This window comes from Hibiscus syriacus, unplaced genomic scaffold (assembly GCF_006381635.1).
Source record: "Hibiscus syriacus cultivar Baekdansim isolate YM2019G1 unplaced genomic scaffold, ASM638163v2 tig00010505_pilon, whole genome shotgun sequence".
NCBI classification, from domain to species: domain Eukaryota; kingdom Viridiplantae; phylum Streptophyta; class Magnoliopsida; order Malvales; family Malvaceae; genus Hibiscus; species Hibiscus syriacus.
In genome coordinates, this window is record NW_024062221.1 from 85,812 (window position 1) to 105,653 (window position 19,842).

Here is a 19,842-nt window from a genome sequence, read left to right on the forward strand (position 1 = left end):
CTGAAGCAAGCCCTGCTCTATTTGGTAATCTGGTTAAGGAAATAGCAAAGAGCGTGCTGGATTCTAATGTGTTGTTAAGTCATGTTCAGAGAAGTATAAATTGGGAAGCCGATGGTTTAGCTAAGGCGGGTATCGGGTAATGTAGGGTGTGTTTTTTGGTTTTGTTTGGTGTGTAGGTTGTCTTTTGAGGGGAGAGGTGTTGATTTATGGGAATGGTTGTAATCAAGGGTTTTTTTACCCAGGTTGTACTTTCTATTAATAAAATGTGGGCACTCTTTTCCTCCTTCTAATGTCCGTCAAGTTACTGTGTAGCTTGACGGTTATGAAGGGGTTTTTAACGAGACATTTTTCTTATAAAAAAAATCTACCCTGTGTGATCTACTATACCTTGAAACAAATGCGAAAGTAACAAATGAAAACTTGGGATATCCAAAATGATTACCTGTGACTACTGGTTAGCATGTCAATGAGACGGTCGGGGCTCTCCTTGTGTTTGTTAGCATACATATTAATAGCAGCCCTTAACACCTACAAAATACCAAAAATCACAGGATTACTCATACATGAAACAAAACCATTATTTTGGGGTGGGGAGGGTTCTAGTCATATTCATTTCAAAGAATTCCTTATTTTATTTTGTTGAGAAACTACCAAGCATAATGAAAAAGGTCACCATCGAGCTTAATTTGAATAAACTTGCTTCATTTAATGGATTGGATGGCATTTCAGGTTCAGCCAGACAAGTATTAGCTGGACTCAGAAGATGTTACAATGCTTATGACACTTCTACCTTTGAATTAATCAAGAATACAAATAAACAGAGCATGCATCAACCTTTGGCAAGTTTGTGTGATATTTTGAACTGCACAAGTACACAGTCAGTCCTTGTATTCCAAGGGACTGTATAGCAAGAAGATGCAAGTGGAACCCTTTCTGCACAGAAGTTCCAATTTAGAGCAGCAGCACAAGAGTCACAAGAGAAAGAGAGCTTATTGCTCGAGAGTCCAATTGAATGCATTTTGTGCCTTGCATATAACTTAACAAAGTATTATTGTATTCCACTAAAAAGTTCCTTTTGGTAAAGCACCTACCAGAATATAAAGTAAAAAGTGTTGGCCCTCTGGTACCAATATATTGACTATACCACAAAAAAAGAAAGTACGTTACCTGATCCCAATCATCATCATCAATTGTTCCTTTAATATTTCTGAAAAAATGGGTCAACTGGCTGCCCTTTTTTCTTTCAGCAAGCGATGCAGAAACAGCAGCATATATGTCAACAGCTGCATGGCACGGAAAATACTCCAAATGTGAAAAGCAACGCTGCATTAACTTTTTTTTTTTTTGAAAAGTAAATGGAAACTTAAAAAGAAATTGGCAAAAAGGAAACAAAGGTGCGGCCACCTGGAAGACTAAATTCATAAATAACTAGGAATGCCAGATCAAAGTTCCTCTCAACAAGAGTTTCTGCAGAGTTCCTCTCAACAAGAGTTTCTGCAGTCTCACACCTCCTCCTGAAAAGAAGCAAGCAAACAAACCAGTCAACATTGTCATTAATGTGCATTCCACTAACAAAGCCAAGCAAATATTTAAATATAACTAAACTAGCTAAAATTCCTTCAGCTAACAGCTTCAAGTAACATACAATGTTGATTTAAATATAACTAAACTAGCTCTACTTTCTCATTTCCAATAAATAAGAATTAACCGGTATCCTAATTAGATCAGGAGCCAACCATGGTTTCCTAGTTGTTGACAACAATGCCAACCAGTAGGAACATCAAAAAATCATTTTTGCTATTCTGATGCCTAAATATGAGTCAGATGATAATAACCTAAAGATTTCTTGATCATTTGGATTTCCAAAAAAGTGAATGTTTCCACTGTGGTCCATCTGAGTCATTCAACTTCCACCTACAAAGCCAAGCAAATATAAACAAAAGATGAGATTTACCCAATTATTCTAAGAAAATGTTAGCAGTAGTACACGAAAGAATGCTTAAGAAAATCTTTAATTCCACAGAAAAAAATAATGAAACTCTGTGTGGTGTCTACTTGGCCACACACTATTCTTTAATCGTATAAGAATAGATTTATTGACATCTAACCATCTTCAGCATATATAAAATGGTTCTAGTACATCTAGGAGTGGTCACTCCGAATGTATTGGCTTGGTTTAACTCCAGTTTAAGCAATACTTGTTTCTAAAAGTATGATTTCATCGCGGAATATACAACAAGAAAACGGAAGTTTTGTTTAATTAAATAGACAAGAATTTTATAAATGATTTTCTTCTTTACACCCTAACCTTCACCCTCCCCCACCCCCTGTCCCTTCCCCTTTTTCTAATCATGTTTTCTACCCTTTAAATCATCTCAATAGTAAACTAATCACCAATGGAATGACAGAAACAATGTTAAAGATCTATGGTAGCACTTAGCAGAGGAAGCATCCCTTTGATTGGTTAAGTTGGTATTTAACTTCGACCCCTTTTTAAGAAGTAATTGTCGTATGAGAAATTGGAAATTTCAGACTCATTTATCAATAAATGAACATACCGATACACAACCTCCTCGACTCCATAACCAAGGTGAAGAAAACGAATATGAGAAATTGCTACTTCAATATCTCCATCCTTCACATATTCCTTGATAGCTTCCAATGAGCTAACTGAACACTCTTTTGCATTATACATAGCACCACCTTATGTTCCTCATCGAATGAATCCACTCTCACCTTCTCCTCTCTTCGTACCATTATACCATTATAGCTAACTGAGGCAAGTTGATTCGTGCCTATTAAAAAATAATTGAATAATTAAAATAAAATCGTATAAATAATTAAATGTATTATTCTTCTCACCTTTAAAAGATTTAATAAAAAATAAAGATCAAAACGACCGTTGACCGTTATATAAACGTCGCAACCAATTTTGCCCCTTTCCAAATACAGTTCCATTTTTTGTCATCTTTGTGGTACTACGTGAGAACTAGAATTGACGCACAATTTTGAAAAAACCGTTAAAATGGACCCCACATTGCCTAATGTCTATAAATGGAAAAAATAAACGGGCGAAACAAAAATATTCCTTCCTTCCCTCCTGACCACTCTCTGCTTAATATTTCTCCCACCCGCCCACAGTCAAATCATAATCAAATTTCCTGTTATAATTTACGGAAGAAAGGCTTATGAATCTAATCAATTTACATTGATTTGATTTTTTTTTAAGTGGAACTGGAAATTTAGAAATGGAAACGAAGGCGGGATCAGGCGAGGGAGGAACCGAGTCGGAAGTTAGACTCGACAACAATTACAACCGTAGCGGCAGTAAACATAGGTATAGACGGAGCATGAGCTCCGGCGGCGAGGACGATAAGGGGCTTTTGATATATTCGGGGTGGGTGTACCATGTAGGAAACAATTCGATTGGCCATGAGTTTTGCCATCATCGATTTCTGTATATCAAAGGGAAATACGTTGAGATGCATAGAAGAGATCCTGAAGAGAACCCCGGCTCTGTACGTATCGTCATTTTTTTTCTTATTTGTTTTCAGCTTATCGAAGATTGTGATTATGTATATGCATGAAGATTTATTTTTATTCCTTTTTTCGGGATGGTGAAATTTTGATATATTACTTATTGACGGTCAAAATTAGTTTACGTTGTTGCAATTCTTAGAAAGATGGATTCATTGGAGTTTGGAGTTTGTAGGATCCTAGTTGAAGTTGTAAAATAGTATATAAGAGGATGGACCGAATGGATATGTAACTTTTAACAATGATTGATTGCAATTCTGACTGCAGTTTCTTATTGAATTTAACTTGCCGTTACATGGCTATCAAATTTGGCTTCTACAAGGCCTCTTACTCAACTGTGGCTATTAAATTCGCATAGGCCTCCTGTTAGACAAAGTTCAAATTCGATGTTGTTTTCTTTCTAACCTCATTCCAAATAAGATTCCTATTTATTAAACGGTAGTGTAAGAAATGCCTCAAATAAACTATTGTATATGGATGTTTTAAAACGTGTTCTTGCATTTTTACATTGATATCTCTTGCCAATGTGCATGGTTATGAAATATGTTTCCTCGTCCAGAAACCTATGAGGAAGGGTATCATTGGACCTTCACTAACCGTGGAGGAGACAGGGATTCGAAAAGTCGGTAATGAGGTAAACATGTGTTAATTATCATTTTATACATTCATAGTTATTATTCACATTTTCTTCAATACATTGTGACTTCCCCCTCCCCCCCCCCCCAAAAAAAACACACACACACGCACTTTCACTTTGTGGTGTTTGGTTGTCTAAACTGTTCATTTTATGATTAAAAAAACTGTTAGATTTAGTTGAACTGCTTAGTTTGCAGCTCAACCGGATATTCAAATGGTTGTATGATTAATCGATAATGAAGCTCGATCATGTGCTTGACAGTGTTCTTTTTCTGTTAATCATTTGTAGGAACTCTACACTATACAGTTATACAATCGATTGGATGAAACCAAAAAAGGAGAAGTAAGTTTGTTTCGCCAATCCAGTTGATAAGGATTGCTAGATACAGGTTTATTATGCTTGACATGACATTCTGTTGGTATGTATAATTCTTTGAGTTTGTTATACAAATGTTTGGGTCATATCATGCTTGTGTTGGTCCACTTTTTAACTTATCCCAACTGTTAATGTTGAAATATGTCAAGAGATATTAAATGCTATGGTGGACTTCAGTAACTACATGGAGGGTTTATTAGTACTTCCTTTGGGCTCTTTCCTAGTATGTGATATTGAAGGGGGAAGATGTGGCTATGTCAAGATAATACCTTATTTGTAGACGTGACCTAATATTTCTATGGGTATTAATTTAAAATTGTAACTGATTGACTTTATCTTTACCTTTTTGGCTGGATTTATTTTTATCTTTTATTGTTCAACTGAATCACCTAGAAAGCTTTTTGTGACTGATTAAAGCTGACTGTTCTTGTTCAACTTCAAACTATCACCGGGTGTGGAAATTAACCTTGCTTCCATAGGTGTCGTTGTTTCAGTAATCTAACCATAATTTTTTTTTGAATTAAAATCTTTCATGCCTTCAGTGAATCTATGACTCTCCAATGACATATACTCCATAGCATAAAGCAAATGTCAACTTTCCGTTTTTCTCATTAGACGATTAACTCTTTGAGACGCTTATCTTATCGATGGTCATAATGTCTTGTGCGTTAAAGTGGCTAATGGCTAACTTAGATTTTTTCTGCTTCAAGATTGCTTGTACCACGGCTGAAGAATCAAAAAAATGGATTGAGGCATTTGACTATGCCAAGAACCAGGTATAAAGAAGTCAGATAAAATGGTTTGATTAATATAATGTGGTTGTTTCTTTGAAGATTTGAACTTCTTTTACTCTTCATGATTTTTTCTTATTCGCTTGCTACTCATTTTGAAAGGCTGAATATGAGCTTTCAAGAGTAGGTGGTGCCAGAAACAAATTAAGCATGGAGGCTGAGTAAGCAATTCTCCTTGACTATCTTTATGTAGAGTCTTACTTGATTTCGCTAACTGAGTACTGATTTTTGACAAATTTATGTATAACCGGTCAAGGAGGAAGTTCCATTGATAGGTTGAGAAGAGAAATAAAACCAGTACAACCACACGATCCTTTAATGTAACTTGCGTAAAATATTTTGGTTTTGGTATATTGGCTGGCGATTTCATTTTCTTACATATTTTTATTTTGATTTGTAGCTGAACTAGAAGATATAGTAGGCTGGTGATTTCGTTTTCTTACATGTTTTTCTTTTGTTTTTATCGACGTTTCCTTTTTTTCGATTGAAATATATATTTTGCTCGTTTTATTCTGAAGTTTTGAATTGGAAAGCCATCGACTCGTAAGGAAGTATGCATCTGGATTAAAAAAGCTTATAAGAAGGGGCCATGGCCAAGGCCTAGGTGAGTTGCTATTTATCTTCATTATGGTTTTGGGCCTTTGGTGATTTCTTATTTTGAGGTTCTACAGGAGAAGTTTGGTTTATCAGTTCTTTGAAACTCTTAATATTCAAAGAACTCTTTTTCTCCGCTTTGTGGCATAATTACGTAAAGCATTTAAAATGCAGACTGCTTGAACCTTTTAGATATGGAGAATCATAGTAAGCGAATGCTTCATGTGTATTCCTAGTCGACTAGATAGCTCTCATAAAGTCAACTTTGTGACACGTTGAAAATATTGAGCATGCCTTTTGGAGAAGTTTGATAATTTAGAGTAAAAAAACCTGTTATTTTTTTTAGCAAAAAAACGTGTTAGGATATTTGAATTTAAATTTAGGAATGAACTTATATGAAGGGCCTTTTCTTTCCAAAATCATTTTCCTACTTGATTTTCTTTCTATTTATTTAATATAACGACTTTTATGTTTATAATAGTACATATTAATGATTTCTCAGCTTAATGTGATTAATTTATAGTGCATATAAGATTTACAATTTTCTTTTATTTCTGTTGTTCATAGGTGGTCCGGAGACGCTTACGCGGCAAAGCTCAACATTGGGTAATAGTGGATCATTTGGAGACTTTGAAGGGGAGTTTGGAGATGCAGTTGAAGCACACGAATGGAAATGCGTTCGTACGATCAACGGTATACATACAAATAACTTCGTAATGGTAGACTCAAACCTACCATTAAAGCAATTCCATTTTGTCAAAATTTCTGTAGCTTTATCATGCATCGGTTTCTAAGCATGTCGGAATAAGATTTGAAATTTTTCTCTCTTTAAGATATGTAAATCAAAGATTTCATTATTTATGAAGGTATGTTACGAGTCTCTCAATATGAATGGAATGGTCCTAATGGAAAAGGTTATATAACCATTGTTCACTTTGGTTTCAGGTGTTAGAATCCTGGAGGACGTGTCTGATGCAAAGGTATTTATGCCATTATACTTGTTTCTTTACTTCTTACTTTTTAAAATTTAGGGCCGACATCATGATAGAATTTCCCACGTAGTTATTGGAAATTTGGCCTGATCTCTTTCACTTTGTTGAAAAATATATGTACAGGAACACTTCTCATATAAAGGAACTTTAGACTACCCACATAGGAGTTTAAAACTTAGTCCAATTCCAAACATGCAGTTCACAGATAGAGTCCTGTGTCGCTGCAGCTTTCTTTCACCTTAAACTATTGCCATAGACAATTTTCCTCTAAATTACCAAACAATATCAAAGTTTTCAATTTCTCTTCATCATATGAATTACTCAAAGTCTTCCTTAAATGTTCTTTAAATTATCTGTAGAGTGGAAAAGCTTCTCTTGTGAAGGCTGTTGCTCTTGTAGATGCAAGTGTAGATACTGTTCTAGAAGTAATCTTAAACACGGACCGCCAAAAGAGATACCAGTAAGTTGTTCCACCTATGTTCAATGATTTCATATTTCCTATTAATGCAAGTTTGGTTTCTTTACTAACTATCTTCACAGGTGGGATATGCTGACAGGTGACTTGGAGCTGTTAGATTCTTATGATGGAAATTATGATGTTGTCTATGGAACATATGATCCTAAATATCTTACTCGGTAAGTTTTGTCAGAATGGATTACTTATAATCTTTGAGGAACCATTTTCCAACAACGTGTAGTGCCATATATTGTAAAAAATATCACGTGGATTTCATCATGCACTTCCAAAATTTGCACTTCATTTTAGTTTATCCTTGTAATTTATTTTTCTCATTAAAAGAATAATTAGAGGTTGATGCATCCTGATAATTTATTTTTCTCATTAAAAGGATAACTAAAAGTTGAACAATATTAGGTTCCTCAGTTAACCATCAGCTAGTTAAATTAGATTCTGTATTGTCTCTTTGGTCATTGGCTTACATTTACTTTTCATGTTACATGTTTGTAGATGGCATTCCAAGAAAGATTTTGTCTTCTCTAGACAATGGTTTCAAGGGCAGGATGGATCATATAGTAAGAGGATATGCAAATAACAATTTTAATTTATTTGTATGAAATCAAACATTTTTCTTGCCTCCATTTCACTCACATTTGATTTATATTTATTGGCAGCAATTTTGCAGTTTCCTGCTGTACATAAGAAGCGTCCTCCAAGAAATGGATATCAACGTACAACAATTAAACGTAAGAATCTAAATTGTTAGTATGAAAAAGTATTTATCGTCTGAACTCTGAAACATTTATAATCTATATAGCTTAAATGCATTGGGCCTTTAACATAAGAGGGAATGCCACTATCTTTCTTCTGTGGACTCTATGCTTCCTAGGTACTTCAAATTTTGAAGGAAATTGATCCATAAATATTTGTATATTCTCTAGTAGCAGCAAATTCTCTGTTTTTAGAGGACAAGTTTCCATTCTGTGGAAATTGAATTTTGCATAAGGTAGTGATTATGGCAGTACATGATTTCATAGTTTTCATAAAAGACCTTTTGATAAATGTTTTTTGTATCTGTTTATAATGTGTATGTATATTTCCATGGATTGAAGCATCTACTTGGGAGATTAGAAGTTTAGATGGAACCAATGATTCAAACACTGAAAAATGCCTTGTAACACATATGTTGGAGATTCATTCTTCTGGATGGGGTAAATGGAAGAAAAACAACAACTCAAAGTTCGAAAAGACCATTCCGTACGCTTTATTATCCCAAGTGGCAGGTATAATTATCTAACCAAGTCTTTATTATCTGACTTTTGATCCGATACTAACAGTTAATGGATTAGAGATATCTAGCATTATGCTGTCTCATCAAATCAGATCTGGTATCTCTGTTACAGTTGGGCTTTCAGATATTTTGTTTATATTTCAGACTCGATGAACTAAGTGTACTTCACTTATCTGCAAAATGCGCTGCTGTTATATCCCTAGGAATTTCATGATCAAGAAATGGACCTCTTTTATTTATCTTGACACTGGCAGTGATAGATTCTATTCCACAGAATTGAATTTTTTTTCCTCAATCACTTTTCAGGTTTATTCTGGGTATACATTGCTTGAGTTTCTGACAGTGTGACTAGAATAGAGTACTTTCCCTCCCTCAGACTACACACAGACGCATACACTAGCAACATTTAGAACATAAATGACAACTCTTCAGGAAATATTAAAACTGGATCAAAACCTGGAGGGCTTTGTAACAGATATTGTTTTTGCCGGTCACTTCATTGTTGTCATGTCAGTAATGTTTCCTTTATCTGCAGAGACAACCTAATTTCACTGATATCCAACATAAGTATACGCTCTTTCCTATCCCTAGGACTTTCATGCTCAAGGCAGGATAAAGTTCTTTTATTTACCCCAGCAGTGATAGATTCTATCGGACGGGATTCTTTTTTGTCTCGGCCACTTTTAGGTTTATGCATTCATTGTTTGAGTTCCTGACAGTGCCAGTATAAAATACTTCTACAGATTACTCAGACATAGATGCAGCCAAAGATGAGAAAATAAATGACAAGAAATATTAAAAGGCGAATCAAAACCTGCAGGCTTCTCTCACTGATATCATCTCATCTATTCCTCAATCGCTGCAATGTCAGTTATGTTTTCTTGTTAATGTGTTTCAGGTTTAAAAGAATATATCGGAGCAAATCCATCACTCAAATGTGAATCTTCCTCCATGTTTCGGCAATCAAAACATCCTGATGGCGAGTTGCCGGATGAATTCTATGATGCAATTTCCGGTGCCTCATGTTCAACAACAGATGACGAAGACAGCGAGGATGAAACAGAAAAGGAGGTATCTTTTCCTCTTCACCTCATTGAAAAACATGAGTGCCTTCCCCTCCTCCAAAAGAAGACTTAAAATTTATTGCTCGATGTGTGAAGTGATGTAACCTATTTATTAATCATTTTCTTGAAAAAAAATCTAGTATTGATAGTTAGCTCTCAACTTTATCAGGAAAAGCCAATTAAGGATAAGACTGTATCTTCAGCCATCTCAAGCTCAGGTTTGAAACAAGCTTCAGGTTCTTTCTTTTCTTAAATATGTATTTGGACAGATAAATCTGCTTTTATCTTTTATTTGAAAAAGTAAGACTTTATTCATGAAATATATTTTATATTTATGCTTTCTTTTTCCCTTTGTTGTTGTGTCATCGACAAATGATAGTAGTTTATAGCTTAAACAGTCTTCTTACCTTGATCCCTTTGTGAGCTATTAAGTACTAAGTATTAGGTCACTGCAGATGAAACTCAAGATGTAAATAAGGAATTAGATCCTAGCATAACTCCTATCCATGTTGATGCAAGTCAATTCAATGGTTCCCTGCAAAAGGGAAAGGATGATGCCGACACAAATTGTTGGACTTCTCCCGGTGGCACAGGGTTTATGATTAGAGGAAAGACTTACTTAAAAAATAGTGCCAAGGTGAGGTTTTCCTTTCCTTGTTAATCATTTGATGCCTTTGTCATTGTTTATTTGTTCTGAGTGCACTCGTGTCATCATCTAATATCATCAAAGCCTGAAATTAAGATTGTCTGGTTTATCATAATGCAAAAAAGAGATACAAATTGGAATGAATGTTGCTGTCTGCTATTGATACATATGCTTCTGTTGGACAGTTATTAATTCTGTTGTCTTACTATTGTATTCTTTGTTTGGTTTCAAGGTTGAGATGAGACCCTCTTATTTAGTTCAGTAGTTGGAACTTCTTTGTCTGAATCATTGTTATATTTGGCTCATTTATTAAAATTTTGATTTTTTTCAGAAATTCAAAAAACTTATAATATCTTTATTTTTTTATGCTTTTAACTGTATTTGTCTTGCTTAATGAGTTTTCTGCTTGAACAATTACAGCTTCAAATACAAAATATGAGCAAGCATGGTTATTCCAATGATAAAAAAAAAAGTCCTTTTCCGGTGTCTTTTTAGTTTATCTGTACTTCTTTTTCTCCGTATTCCTTGTTCTTGCCAATATTCTGCATAGAATCAGTTGAGTAACCTACAAGCTTTTTTGCAGATAACGGGTGGACTTCCTCTTCTCAAGCTCATAGCTGTTGACTGGTTCAAAGTTGATAAAGCCACAGATAAAATTGCACTGCATCCAAAGTCTCATGTTCAGGTATTGTACTAGGTTTCATACTTTGTTCCCCTTTCCTTGGAAGTGTGGAGTGTGTATGAAAGTCATGTGAAAGTTTCTCCATTCTTAGCAAATTTGCTCTGCTTTGACCAAACAATTTCCATTCCTAGAAAATACTTGAGAGTACGAAGATCTTTGATTTCAAAGTTAGCAGCAAGTTGACCTTTTAGCTTACTGATTTCTTCAGTGTAATCTCTTGTTATGATAATGTCATCAACATAAACAATAAGGATAGTCTTTTTACCTTTTGATGAAACCTTCATGAACAATGTGTGATCTGACTGGCACTGACTGTATCCATAGCTAATTACAGCCTTGGTAAACCTGTCAAACCATGCACGAGGAGACTATTTTAGGCCATACAGTGTCCTGTCTTTTCTAGTAGGCTCACACGACCATCACCGCAGCCTCTTCTCAACTGCAAACATCTTCTATGTATTCTGAGACTTAGCTATCTAAATGCCGACAGATCATTTGAGAATGAACCAACTGTTTTTACATAGGATATTATCCATAAGCAAATAGTCTGGTACTCCTACAAGCTGTTAGGGACTGTATCATTTGCTTCAGCCACACTATCAATTGTGCAGAAAAAAACAGTAAAAATCTGTCACCCCAGAAAAAATGTTCCTCTACGGTTGGGAAAGGCTAATTCAAGAATATTGGAGGCATTGTGCATGGTTTTGTTTGATTGAAAAACAGCTTTATGAGTTATGACCTAACTGATATTTTTCATTTTCAGTCTGAAGCCGGGAAAAAACTTCCATTTGTTCTTGTGATTAATCTTGAGGTACGCATGTGGATACATTTCCACCTACTTTATCAGCCCATGTTCTTGAACAGACCTGCCATAGACTTGAAATTTTGACAATTGCATCAGATGGTTATGAAAATTCTTTTCTATTTTAAAAGCCTAATCTTGAAGAAAACTAACTATTAAAAGCTGGAAGTTGTTTGCTTGGGACATATAGGTTTGAGACCATTATTGGTAATGACTCTTATGCCATATTTCTGAGCACAAGATGATGTGCTCATAGAAAGAAAGGCTAATCCTGAAATACGCATTTATACAGTGGATAATATGAAGTTGCAAATGTTGAACAAATTTTATTGCTGTGGAGTGTGGATGGTCAATGAAGATCATGCTCTGACCTTTACACTTCCACTTTCTACTTTTCTCCTAAGCATACTGACTTTTGAGGTTAACAATGGGAATATTTTTAGGGGAGAATTTTTATGGAATTAATTTTAACGTTGCAACAAATTTACTTCGGTTTTTCAAAGAGGATATATATTTTGGTGTCTTTCTTTCAGATTCCTGCAAAACCAAACTATAGTTTGGTCCTCTACTATGCTGCTGACAGGCCTGTGAATAAAGATTCTTTGCTGGAAAAGTTTTTGGATGGAACGGATGAGTTTCGTGATTCAAGATTTAAACTGATACCAAGCATTGTTGAGGTATGGAATGCTATGTTGTAAACATCTCAACTGGTTTTTATCGATTGTGTTAATGCTAGTGAAAGTCTTACTTGTTGCTAAATTGACACAGGGGTATTGGATGGTCAAGCGTGCAGTTGGAACAAAAGGTTGCCTACTTGGAAAAGCTGTTTCGTGCAAATATTTCAGGCAAGACAATTTTCTGGAGGTAATTCAATCTAAGATTTTTCTATTTTTTTGTCTCGGTAGGCAAGCTAGTATTGCTGAATCTACAATTTATTTTAGGTATGAAATTGATTCACTTTGTTCAGGAACTACAAATATATGAAAACAGAGAATTTCATGGTTTAATTAAGCTTGGCATTAGCCGCATGGGATCAAGTGGAAGCTTGAGTGTATTTTATTGTAATCTTGTAGGCCACACAGTATCACGATATAAAGTCTTTTGATATATTTTATTTTAAGTTTTTAATGCTTATTCTCGTAATTTTTCAAAGTTGACAAGCGATTCTAGACTGGTATGAAGTTTTATTGATTAGTTAGATAAGGTCTTTCTGCTCCTCCTTCACTGCTGCTGAATCTTCTATTATGCAGATTGATGTGGACATTGGGTCATCATCGGTAGCAAGAAGTGTTATTGGCCTTGTCCTTGGATATGTCACAAGCTTAGTAGTAGATCTTGCAATACTAATAGAGGTTTGTGCCTGTTCATCCGAGAAAGTACCGTCTTTTAAAATGCGGTTATGATTTTGCACTAGACAAGCTAGTAAATGGTAGGGACTTTTTAATGGTCGTCAAGTGAACTGTATGCTGAATTAGCTGTGAAACTTTGGGGCATGATTGAGAACTATCTGCTTAATATTCTCTTCTCAGTATTCAAAACTGTGTTCTGGGAACAAAACGGGGAAACAGAAAGCAGTCCTCATTGCACAGAAATGCAATAGAAATCTTAAGCCTAGCCTAGATACCGATGAAATGGAAGTACTATTTAAAGCAATCTTGCTCGGATTCTGCATTTCTCTTAAGAGTACCCATATCCGACAGACAAGCATGAGGATATTGATCTCCAAGGATCCTCCGATAAATGAAAAACCTTAAAGAAGTTCAACCTACCTCTATCGGATATATACCCGTATCTGACATTAATATTTGAGTCAGAATAACATAGACTTAAAGTTCTTCATGAGTTTGAATTGTTCCCTTACCAATACACATCTTAAGCCTGGATGCTGATACTTTCTCCTGCAGGCAAACGAAGAGGCAGAACTGCCGGAGTACATTCTAGGCAGTGTTCGACTGAATCGCGTGAGGCTTGAATCTGCCATACCACTGGATGGGTGATGTTTTCCACTTCTACTCTGCCTTGTCTTTAAGCATCTTGAGCTCCAAGGCTGCCAAAGTTTGGCTCCCAAAAGTTTTAGTGACATTTTATATCCCAAATTTTGTATCTTTTAAGTACGTAGTTAACTTGTTTCGAGAAGACTAGCATCGGGTTCATATTTGATCCGTCATATTTGGTAAAATCAGTGGCTAAAGTAGCCACGTGTATTTACTATGAACAATGTCATTTTCCCTACTTAGAAAGCATGAACAATATTATGTTATTTTGTACAAAAAGTTCCCCACATACATTGAGATTATTTTCAATGCCCTTTGGGTTTATTGCAATCTTTTAATTCAAAATTATTTGTTACAATATTTTGTCCTGAAAGAATTATATTTTCTTGAATTTTGAATATTTAAAACAATCATTTAATTAATTGATAATATAATATTTTAAGTTCTAAAATTAAAAACAAAGTGTAATAATACACTCTGTTATTTTTCTTGTTAAATGTTTACTATAAGTCGTTGATTAAAAATCCTAATCCTAAACCCAAACTTAAACCTTAAACACTAAACCTCAAACTTTAAACCCAATGTTATTTATTTTAAAAAATTCATAGATTACTTTCACCGCATCTTATCGTACCATCAATATTGTTTTTTTTGGGCTTAATGACTATTTTATCCTTGTAGTAGACTCAATTTATTAATGTTTTCCCTATGATATTTTTACATCAATTTAGCTTTCAAAGTTATTTAATTGTATCATCTTACGTCTTAAACCCTAACTTAAAGTCCTAAACTCTAAACCTTAAAATCAAAATTTTAAATCCTAAATCATAATTTTAAACCCTAAACAATAATAAATATTTTTTTAATAGAAACCGCTAGTATTATTAAAAAGTGAAAATATCATAAATTGCCATAAGAGTTTACGACTATCATCGTAAACTAAATGCATAATTTAGATTTTTCTTATAACATTGAAACTAGTAATTTTAGATCATATAACGACTATAAATGGAAAATGTTAAAAACCTAACTAAAAGACTACACAAAAAAATTTGATTACATAGACAAACGAACCACAAAAGGAAATTAAACTATTAAAAGACCACCGAGAACTGCAAATTAAAACCGAGCATCGTGAGAAACTATTCACGAACGAAAAATCAAACATCCAAATTCAATCTGAATGTTCATAGCAGGGAAGATCAACAAGATTTCAAATAAGTGTCATATTGATCAGTCGTGACGACCCTGATAAAACATAAATAAAAGAACGGTCAAACGACCAGAAAAAAAGCGAAAAATGTGTCACAAAGACAAAGATAAACGTACTACAAAGTCAAAAATACACGTGCCACAAATGCAAAAAAAAACGTGTCACAAAAGCATAGATAAATGTGTAACAAAAAATAATTATTCTTATTAAAAAATGAAACCGCCGTCGGTTAAACAAAACCAAAAAAGAAAACGTTAATTCGATCCATGAAAATGACACAACAATAATAAATATTTTAAAAATTGATTTAATAAAACAACTTCAAAGATAAAATTAATGCAAAAAAATATCGTAGGACAAAAATAATAATTAAGTCCACTACATAACAAAAGTAGCCCCAAGCTTTTTTTTTCTCAGTTATTTCTCCTTCATATGGATTTCTGTAAGCATGCTGTCGTCTTCAACGTTTGGGAAATCTAGGATCTCGAAATCAAGTTAGAAAATTAGAATCTGCCGGTCTGAACAAAACGAAAAGTTGGACAGCATAGTTCAAATCTAAAAACAATGATTGAATGTGAACAAAATCTCTAGACATCAAGTCGTTGTAGTATAGTGGTGAGTATTCCCGCCTGTCACGCGGGTGACCCGGGTTCGATCCCCGGCAACGGCGTCTTCCTTTTTCTTTTACCCCGCTGATGGAACACCTAGCAATGGGTAAAAACAAAGGCTCAAACACAATATACATTTTATGGGTGGCTTGTATTCTTTCCTCTTTTAGAAATATGGGCTTGTTCTTTTTGCACATGAAAGAATGGGAGGCAGCCTCGTACATAATGACAAATACAGCAAATAATTGTTCAACAGTCAACACGGATCCTTTCCGTTTCCCAAATCTTTGGGAGCTTCAGAAATTAAATTGTGATTCTTAAAATTAAACATCTTACATGTATATTATATGTAAAAGGAAAAAAATGGTAAATTGCGCGTATAATACTTAAATTATCAATTTGGTCCGTTTTAATATTTAAGCTTTTAATTTTTTCAAGGTCACGCCTAACGTTTAGTTTTTTGTTTCATTTTAGAACGTGCTGTTAAGAATTTAATGGCACTATATTTTTATGGTTAAATTACATCATTTATCATTCAACTATCTTTTCACTCCTATTTTGGCACTAAAGTTTAAAAAATTTTAATTTAAATACTCAACTTTCAAATTGCTAATATTTTAATCACTCTAGTTTATTCTTTTTAATAATTTTTGTGACATGAAATTTTTATTATTATTTTATTAATATATAATAAAAATAAAAAATTGAAAGTTAGAGTAATTAAATTATGAGTTATTTGAAAGTTAAGTAATTAAATTAAAAAAATTAAGCTTTAGTAACCATGAAGAAATTAGTTTAAGTATATGTACTTGAGTTAAAAATAGAAAAGGGAATGAAACATGAAGAATTTAAACTGAAAAGGATGAATTTTCGGATTTAAAATACAATTTCTGGGCAAGGTGCATCGGTACACATTCAATATGTATCGATACACTCTTAAATGAAGCAACATGATGTATCGGTGCACTATAGTGTGTATCGATACACTTCAAAAGGAAAATGAAAATAGATCTTTTCTTTTAGTTAAGAAAAGAAAGATTATAGTATGTTGATTGGAATATTGATATGTATAAATGTATGATTATGTAGACATCGAACGCAAGCAAGTTCCGGAACGACCATCGAGTTAGGATTGATCTAAAGAGATTATAATCATAAAAGTGGATTGGAAATTAAGCAAGGCTAAGGTGAGTACATCTTATTTCATATGATTATATGGAAATTTGACTTGCAATAAGTTTATTTCCGATATTATAGTATATGAAGTTGTGATTACAAGTATGTGATTAATAGGAAATGCATGTATGCTTGATTGTAGGAGTGTATATGTGCTATGTGAATATATGGTTATAGAATAAAGTATGTAATAATACGAGAATATGGTTAATTATGAGCTATTTGATAATAAGTCATAAGATTACATGCATATGTAACATAAGTTATAAGATAAGAAAATATGTGCTTACATGTATATGAGAATATATATATATATATATATATAAATAAGATATGATATATGTTTATGTGAAACTATGCAAAGGGTTGTGAGAAGTGACATGAAATACACGAAAAGTAAACTGCATGATTACATTTATATATGAAATGCTCTATAAGGAAATGAACCATGTATCTCTATGAGTATGGGGAAGTAAATGATCTACTTACATTATTACAAGATAGGAAATAGGACATGAGATATATAAAGAGAAAGTATATGTGATGTATATGTGAACAAGATATGATATAAGTGGTTACATGAACATATGTGGGATAATAAAAACCATGAGACATGATTTATGCGATTTCCTGAATATATGATACATGTTATATGATATGAGATATATGTTTACACATACATGTGGTATGTGACAGAATAGTGAAAACATGTGAATGTGAATCATATGGAAATGCTCTACGTGTAAGTGAACGATGTGCCTATATGAATATGAAAATTGTTATAAATGACAATGCCCATGTTATGTGATATGAGAGCTAGTGATATAGTTGGCATGCCAAGAGTCAAGGGATTACCTATGTTCTTTGGGACATATGGACATTTTACCTATGTTCTTCGGGACATATGGACAGTTTACCTATGTTCTTCGGGACATATGGACAGTTTACATATGTCTTACGGGACATATGGACAAGATTACCTATGTCTTATGGGACATATGGATAGTTTACCTATGTTCTTTGGGATATATGGACAGTTTACCTATGTTATTCGGGACATATGGACAGATTATTATACGAGCTGTGGTGACAACATAAGTGTGCACAACCTCTATGTACTCACATACCTTAAGTTCTCAATAGTATACATGGGCTTTAAAGATAATAAATTACTTGATATGATACTATGTGTGTTCTGTTGTGAAATGATATGGATGCTCGATGGTGAGTATAGAAAGGTTTAGTATATGCTTACATGATAAAAAGAGAATTAGTGATAATAATATAAGTATTGATAAGCATGTTAATGATATATGTATATGTGTGTATTGGTTATATGAAAACATATATGCTTTTGTATGATATTAGAATATGAACTGTTTATAATTATAGAAATTATTTATTACATGTTTTATATGCATCACTAAGTCAACGACTTAGCGTGCTATTGTTTCACACGTAGGTTTTGAAAAGAGGAAGATCGATCAAAGTTATGCAAGACATGTCAGTTTCTCATTTCCAAATATCATATTAGAAAAGAATGGAATAGTTTGTATTTTGGTAATACTGATTGTGGTTGGCATGTAAATAAAGATTTGAATCCGATATGTTCTAATAGGTTTTGTAAAATCATATGATCGAGTTTTATAAGGTTTTAAATGTATATATGTAAATGGTAATTTTATACTGATGAAAGTTTAATTTGTTTATGAATTTTATACGTGTTTTGCTGAAGTTACTGTAACAGTGCATCGATACACAATTTATATTCGATGTTTTTGTGCATCGGTACACTGTAGCAGTGCATCGGTACAATGCAGCACTGTTCATATAGTATAGTACTGTTCATGAAAACGTATTTTTTTTCAAATTTATTATAATGAAATATAATTCAACAATATATGATCATATTTTATTAATACAAGTTCAAATGTTTTGTTATTTTGTAAGAACGTCGTTTTAAAAAGTCAACGTGACATCTCAGCCTCATATTCGGGTCGGGTACGGGCTGGGGTGTTACAACTTATTTTTGTATTAAGCCTTAAATAATCAATAATGTGATGACATAGTTTTTCTTGTTTTTATTTGTGAACTTTAGTTTTAGGGTAAACTACTCATTTAATATATAAATAATCAATTTCGATCCGTTTTAATACTTTTAAATTTTTTATTCTTTTTCAAAATTATACTTAAAATTTAGTTTTTGTTTCATTTTAGTATCTCGCTGTTAAAAACTTAACGCGTTTAGTACTTAACCTATTAATTTTGGTCCGTTTTAATACTTAAACTTGTAATTTTGTTCAAAAGTTAACGTTAAATTTTGATCTGGTACTAAAACTACTAAATGTATTCAAATAGTCATTAAAAATAGAAAAAAAAATCACGTGTGCATTTAAAATTAAGTATTTACCTGAGCACAATAAAAAATATAAATAAAATATTAAAAATAACGATCAAATGTTATTTCTTGATTAAATATTTTTCGATTCCCCACTCAATTCTAGGGTTTTGTTTAATTCGGATCAACTAGCGTAGTTATTAGCGGAACATAAGCAGGGCTAGTGGGGCCATGGTCCCCCAAAATTTTAAAAATTATAGTTTAAACTCCTAAATTTTCAAAAAATTTATTTTGGTTCTCAAAATTTTTAAAAATTCAAATTAAACTTTAAAATTTGTTAATGTTATTAATTAAATCCTCTCCCATAATTTAATTTTTTTATTAAGCCTCTCAAAATTTCAAAAAATTTAGTTAGAACCTAATATTTTTTGAAAAAAATGTTAACTAAAGCCTTAAAATTTTATAATTTTAATTTAAACTTCTAATTTTTTAAAGTTTTAAGTTGGTCCCCCATATTTTATCACCAAGTTCCGTCACTGCGCATTATACACCTCGGTGAGTCTTCTAACATGAATTTTCTACATGCACAAAGACTCTATCCCGAAATCTACTTAGACGATATCAAATTACTTATCACGAGCTAAC

The 19,842-nt window shown here is 33.2% G+C and overlaps 2 protein-coding genes and 1 non-coding gene across 3 annotated transcripts; 2 read left to right on the forward strand and 1 right to left on the reverse strand.

Annotated features, from left to right (window-relative positions):
* Positions 1 to 438: 438 nt before the first annotated feature.
* LOC120203906 lies at positions 439 to 1,564 on the reverse strand. The gene is made up of 3 exons (XM_039204050.1): positions 1,405 to 1,564; positions 1,168 to 1,283; positions 439 to 528 (listed from the first exon to the last, which is right to left on the reverse strand). The coding sequence occupies exons 1-3, from the start codon at positions 1,562 to 1,564 to the stop codon at positions 439 to 441; spliced, it is 366 nt and encodes a 121-aa protein (XP_039059981.1).
* Positions 1,565 to 3,103: 1,539 nt separating this feature from the next.
* On the forward strand, positions 3,104 to 13,915 carry LOC120203917 (protein ENHANCED DISEASE RESISTANCE 2-like). Its single transcript, XM_039204061.1, has 22 exons — positions 3,104 to 3,518; positions 4,097 to 4,171; positions 4,463 to 4,516; positions 5,260 to 5,325; positions 5,443 to 5,501; positions 5,859 to 5,944; positions 6,502 to 6,627; positions 6,880 to 6,914; positions 7,286 to 7,386; positions 7,467 to 7,562; positions 7,894 to 7,958; positions 8,058 to 8,129; positions 8,496 to 8,666; positions 9,573 to 9,745; positions 9,908 to 9,974; positions 10,206 to 10,375; positions 10,968 to 11,069; positions 11,830 to 11,877; positions 12,402 to 12,545; positions 12,637 to 12,732; positions 13,119 to 13,220; positions 13,773 to 13,915. Exons 1-22 carry the CDS (start codon positions 3,249 to 3,251, stop codon positions 13,863 to 13,865), a joined length of 2,271 nt encoding a protein of 756 aa, XP_039059992.1. The 5' UTR covers positions 3,104 to 3,248; the 3' UTR covers positions 13,866 to 13,915.
* A 1,758-nt stretch (positions 13,916 to 15,673) lies between these two features.
* Positions 15,674 to 15,745, forward strand: TRNAD-GUC. Its single transcript has one exon. It is a non-coding gene; the product is annotated as a tRNA-Asp (tRNA).
* The last annotated feature ends 4,097 nt before the right edge of the window (positions 15,746 to 19,842 follow it).

Coding starts and splice junctions, on each gene's coding strand:
- LOC120203906 (XM_039204050.1), bottom strand. CDS start 1,564: ATGCACATTAATGACAATGTTGACTGGTTTGTTTGCTTGCTTCTTTTC. Junction 1,284..1,404: donor TTATGAATTTAGTCTTCCAG/GTGGCCGCACCT, acceptor CGTGCCATGCAG/CTGTTGACATATATGCTGCT. Junction 529..1,167: donor ATGATGATGATTGGGATCAG/GTAACGTACTTT, acceptor GGTATTTTGTAG/GTGTTAAGGGCTGCTATTAA.
- LOC120203917 (XM_039204061.1), top strand. CDS start 3,249: ATGGAAACGAAGGCGGGATCAGGCGAGGGAGGAACCGAGTCGGAAGTT. Junction 7,563..7,893: donor GATCCTAAATATCTTACTCG/GTAAGTTTTGTC, acceptor ACATGTTTGTAG/ATGGCATTCCAAGAAAGATT. Junction 9,746..9,907: donor AGGATGAAACAGAAAAGGAG/GTATCTTTTCCT, acceptor CAACTTTATCAG/GAAAAGCCAATTAAGGATAA.